General features: G+C 38.0%; 1 protein-coding gene across 2 annotated transcripts; it reads left to right on the top strand.

Annotated features, from left to right (window-relative positions):
- Positions 1-1,398: 1,398 nt before the first annotated feature.
- LOC127191353 (vomeronasal type-1 receptor 4-like) lies at positions 1,399-4,537 on the top strand. Of its 2 annotated transcripts, XM_051148420.1 has the most exons (2): positions 1,399-1,408; positions 3,621-4,537. In XM_051148420.1, exons 1-2 carry the CDS (start codon positions 1,399-1,401, stop codon positions 4,535-4,537), a joined length of 927 nt encoding a protein of 308 aa, XP_051004377.1. The 2 variants fall into 2 exon arrangements, with proteins under 2 accessions (XP_051004377.1, XP_051004379.1); XM_051148422.1 differs by lacking the exon at positions 1,399-1,408 and having other exon boundaries at positions 3,543-4,537.
- Positions 4,538-5,339: the final 802 nt, after the last annotated feature.

Here is a 5,339-nt window from a genome sequence, read left to right as displayed (position 1 = left end):
ACAACAAAAGGAGATCAAGGGGATCCAAATGGGAAAGGAGGAAGTCAAATTATCCCTCTTTGCAGATGATATGATAGTGTACATAAGTGACCCTCAAAACTCCACCAGAGAACTCCTAAAGCTGATAAACACCTTCAGCAAATTGGCTGGATACAAAATTAACTCAAAAAAGTCTGTAGCCTTCCTATACACAAATGACAAGCTTGCAGAGGAAGAAATTAGGAAAACCACACCCTTCACATTAGCCACAAGCAATATAAAATATCTAGGAGTTACCCTAACTAAGCAAGTGAAGGACTTGTATGAAAAAAATTTCAAAACTCTGAAGAAAGAGATTGAAGATGACCTGAGAAGATGGCGTGATCTTCCTTGCTCATGGATCGGGAGAATTAACATAGTAAAAATGGCCATCCTACCAAAAGCAATCTACAGATTCAATGCAATCCCTATCAAAATAACTACACAATTTTTTAAAGACATTGAAAGTTCAATTCTGAACTTCATATGGAAAAACAAAAAACCCAGAATAGCTAAAACAATCTTGTACAATAAAAGATGCTCCGGAGGAATCTCCATACCTGATCTCAAACTGTACTATAAGCAATAGTACTTAAAACAGCATGGTACTGGCACAGCAACAGGCTGGTTGATCAGTGGAATCGAATCGAAGACCCAGATATGAATCCACACACATATGGTCACTTGATTTTTGACAAAGAAGCCAAATCCATTCATGGAAAAAGGATAGCATCTTCAACAAATGGTGCTGGTCTAACTGGAGGTCTATGTGTAAAAAAATGAAACTGGACCCATATTTGTCACCTTGCACAAAACTCAAATCCAAGTGGATTAAAGACCTCAACATAAAACCAGAGACACTAACTCACTTAGAAGAAAAAGTGGGAAAGAGCCTGGAACATATTGGCACAGGAGACACTTCCTGAACAGAACACCAACGGCCCAGGCCTTAATGTCAACCATTAATAAATGGGACCTCATGAGGCTGAGAAGCTTCTGTAAGGCAGGAGGACACTGTCAAGAGAACAAAGCGACAGCCTTACAGACTGGGAAAAAGATCTTCACCAACCCTACATCTGACAAAGGTCTAATATCCAAAATATATAAAGAACTCAAGAAATTAAACACCACCAAACCGAATAACCCAATTGAGAAATGGGGCTTGGAACTAAACAGAGAATTCTCAACAGAGGAGTATCAAATGGCTGAGAAACACTTAAAGAAATGCTCAACCTCTTAGTCATCAGGGAAATGCAAATCAAAACAACTCTGAGATTCCATCTTAACACCCATCAGAATGGCTAAGATCAAAAATTCAAGTGACACCACATGCTGGCGAGGATGTGGGGAGAGAGGAACACTCCTTCATTGCTGGTGGGAATGCAAACTAGTACAGCCACTTTGGAAATCTATCTGGTGCTATCTCAGAAAAATGGGAATAGGGCTTCCTCAAGACCCAGCTATCCCACTCCTTGGAATATACCCAGAAGATGCTCCAGCACACAACAAGAAAATTTGCTCAACCATGTTCATAGCAGCCTTATTCATAATAGCCAGAACATGGAAACAGCCTAAGTGTCCCTCAGTAGAAGAGTGGATAAAGAAACTGTGGTACATATACACTATGGAATACTACTCAGCTATTAAAAACAAGGAATTCCCGAAATTTGTGGATAAATGGATTGAGCTAGAAATGATCATAATGAGTGAGTTAACCCAGAAGCAGAAAGAATCAAATGGTATATACTCACTTATATCTGCATACTAGCCCAAGGGGCATGTCCCACGAAAGCCTTCACTTACCAGGAAACTGGGACAGAGGGGAAGGCATCCTATTGGGACTCTAAATGAGAGACGCATGGGAGAACAGCAAAATAAAATGTTCCAGAGGGTCCTAGAATCTACAAGTAGAAAAATATGATAGGCAGATTTGGGCCCAGGGGTCCCGCTCAAACTAAGGCACCAGCCAAGGACAATACAGGAGGTAAACTTTAAACCCCTTCCCAGATCTAGCCAATGGTCAGAATATTCTCCACAGTTGAGTGGAGAGTGTGATACGACTTTCTCACATACTCTGGTGCCTCACATTTGACCATGTCCCCTGGAGGGGAGACCTGGTGGCACTCAGAGGAAGGACAGCAAGTAGCCAGAAGAGACTTGATACCCTATGAGGAATATATAGGGGGACGTATCCCCCTCAGGAACAGTCATAGGGGAGGGGAATAATGGGAGAAATGGGGGGGGGGAGGAATAGGGAGGATACAAGGGATGGGATAAACATTGAGATGTAACAAGAATAAATTAATAAAAAAAAAAAAAAAAAGATAGGACTTTACACCTAAAATAGAAGTGATTTTTCAACTGAGCTCTGCACACTCCACTAACAACTTAATTTCTATTCCATTGTATTATTTCAAATGCTAGATTTCATGTGTCATAGCTTATTATGAGCCTTCTACAAGGCATATGAAAGTAATACTGTTTAATTTTCTTTAGAGAGATACTGTACTTTCTTGCCAGAGACATAAAAATATGTGTGATACAAAATAAATCTTGTGTCTATGTTACACTTATCAAATACAACTCAGACAATGTTTGCTTTGGTTTATTTAGATTGTATAAAGAACACTATCTTACACGATGCCAGGATGTGTCTTTTTCTTAGTAAACGCAAACATCTATTCGAATTAAAAAAGGAGTCACATGGACAAGACAATATAGTTATTATTTTCATTTATGTTTGCAAGTTTCGATTAAACATTAGGAATCCTCTTAATAAAACCTTTAAAAGATACATTGAACATACTTGATTTAAATTGACGCAATATACGTGATCCCACTTTGTGATGTAGTTATTAGGACAAATAGTCATTAGAAACTGTAACAATTACCTACAAATCCAGAAAACTAGTTAGGAAATACTGATTGTATGTGCATTTTGAACTTTATCTTTGAAGATTTCATGACAAGAGTGAGATTTTTGACAGATATGTTTATACCTATCATTATTAAATATTTATTCACTTGTTTCCCTGAGACTTTCCCAGGCCAGGAGATCTGATGTTCCACCACTGCACACACTGCGCCTGGGCTATAGAAGCCGGCTACAGTCCACAGGTGGGTTCCGTTCCAAAGTCTGGAAAGTTGGTTCAGGTCCTCTGTGGGCTGTTGTTTGGCACAGGGCACTGTTTGGGACCCCACTCACCTAGTGTTCTCCAGTTCTTGCAGTCTGTGGCTCCCAATCTGGTCCCTTGTCTCTGTGCAGTAGATAAGATGAAGTGCATGATAGGCACCGCCATCTTGTAACTCCTCCTGAGCACCCTTATTCTTGATACTTATCTACAAAATGTACTGGAAGCTATGTCCATGTATATGTGCATTTACAACTTCAATCATTTAGGTGAAAGTTATTAATGATGATGAAATATTTGTTTTGAAACAGATTCTGGCTATGTTGTACACAATGAACTGGAAAATTAGCACTGCAGTGATTCTTTCACACATATATCTCATCTTATAAACTTCAATACATGTTTTGTCTCAGAGACATGATTGCTAATATAACTTAAAGGAGAAATTGATGAACGACAGAATGGCCTTAGGGAACACAGCAATAGGTATATTGCTCTCACTTCAGAGTGCATTAGGAATTCTGGGAAACTTCTCTCTTATTTTCTACTATCTTTTACTTTACTGCACTGAGCATACAATGAAGATAGTAGATGTTATTCTTATGCATGTCTTCACAACCAATTCCTTGATCATTCTCTCTAAAGGGCTCCCCGAGATAATGGAGTCTTTTGGATTGATTCCATTCTTCAGTGATGTTGCGTGCAAATTTTTCTTATATTTTTACAGACTTGGAAAGAGTATGTCCATCAGCCTCACTGCTCTCTTGAGTGTCTTTCAGGCAATCACCATCAGCCCCAGGAACTTGTGCTGTATGGAATTTAAAGTCAAAACTACTGCAAAGTTCATGAGCCTCCTCATTTGTCTCTGCTGGATCCTGCATGTGGTAGTAAATATGATTTTCCCTGTGTATACTTCTACTAAGAGAAATAGACACACAAATAAGACACAAATGAGAGATTTTGAATTCTGCCACTCTCAAGGCCGTGATAAAATAGTAGATTCATTGTATACAGCATTTTGTGTGTTTCCTGAAGTCCTATTTTCTCTGCTCATTGTATGTTCCAGCACCTTCATGATTGTCACACTTTATGGACACAAAAAGAGAGTTCACCAAATCCTCAGCACTTGTGCTTCCCAGAGAATTTCCCCAGAAAACAGAGCCACACAGACCATCCTCATTCTGGTTTGCACCTTTGTAGCTTTTCATACCATCTCTTCTATCTTAAACGGTTATACTGCTCTATACCATGATTCCAGTGGGTGGGTGATGAATATCTCATCCATCATTTATATGTGTTTTCCTACTTTAAGCCCATTTGTGATGAGTCACGATTTCACTGTTTCCAGATTCTGCTTTACAAGGATAAGAAATAGAAAAATCACATAATCTTGTACTAAGCCTGTAAATTGTGTTTTTTATTGATGAAGATCTAAGATTTGGAAAATTTGTTTTATTCAAAATATTAGTGTAATAGTGAGATAATATATGAGGATATTATATCAAATTAATTATCATTTTACAGCAAAATAGTACTGTATGTTCTCTTTTAGCTTAAAGCCGGGATAGTTCCATGTTCTCAGTTAAATTAACTGTGCTAAATATAGTCTACATTTCATTAAGTGAATCTATAATTTATGATTTATTTTCCTACTATTTTGTAAATGGGATCATTTGTCAGGCCAGTGTATTTTGTTGTTCACAGTGTTTGTGGTTGTGTTATTTTCTCCTACAGTAGAGGACATAGAAACTTCCAGCACTATGAAAGCAAACAAATACAGATAAAGTTAACTGCTTGACTTTTCAAGCATTATGAATCAATTACTTTGCAGTTAAATTCATGTCAGGACAACTACTGTGTGACAGCATACATGAGACTTGTGCAGGTTGAAATCATACAACATCCCAATAGTGAGTGGAAAAGGAAGATAGAGATGAATTCCAAACACTCACTACCTTTAATTCTAGCAACATTTGATAGTTACTTGTAAAAGGAGCAATAGGCTCACCTGTTAGGTGAGCACATCCAGTGGCAATCAGTACACCCAGAATAGTTGGGCAGAACAAAGTAAACTTTATGGGATTTAAAATAACAACTCTTGAAGGACAGGACATATCTGAGAGAATTTAGGAAAGGCTGCCTATGATCAAAGTAAGTATATGAAATGTTTAAAGAATTGAAAAAAATTAA

Source organism: Acomys russatus, chromosome 7 (genome assembly GCF_903995435.1).
Source record: "Acomys russatus chromosome 7, mAcoRus1.1, whole genome shotgun sequence".
NCBI lineage: Eukaryota > Metazoa > Chordata > Mammalia > Rodentia > Muridae > Acomys > Acomys russatus.
Note: the sequence above shows the minus strand (reverse complement) of the source record. Positions and strands in the feature narration are given on the sequence as shown.

Coding starts and splice junctions, on each gene's coding strand:
- LOC127191353 (XM_051148422.1), top strand. CDS start 3,599: ATGAACGACAGAATGGCCTTAGGGAACACAGCAATAGGTATATTGCTC.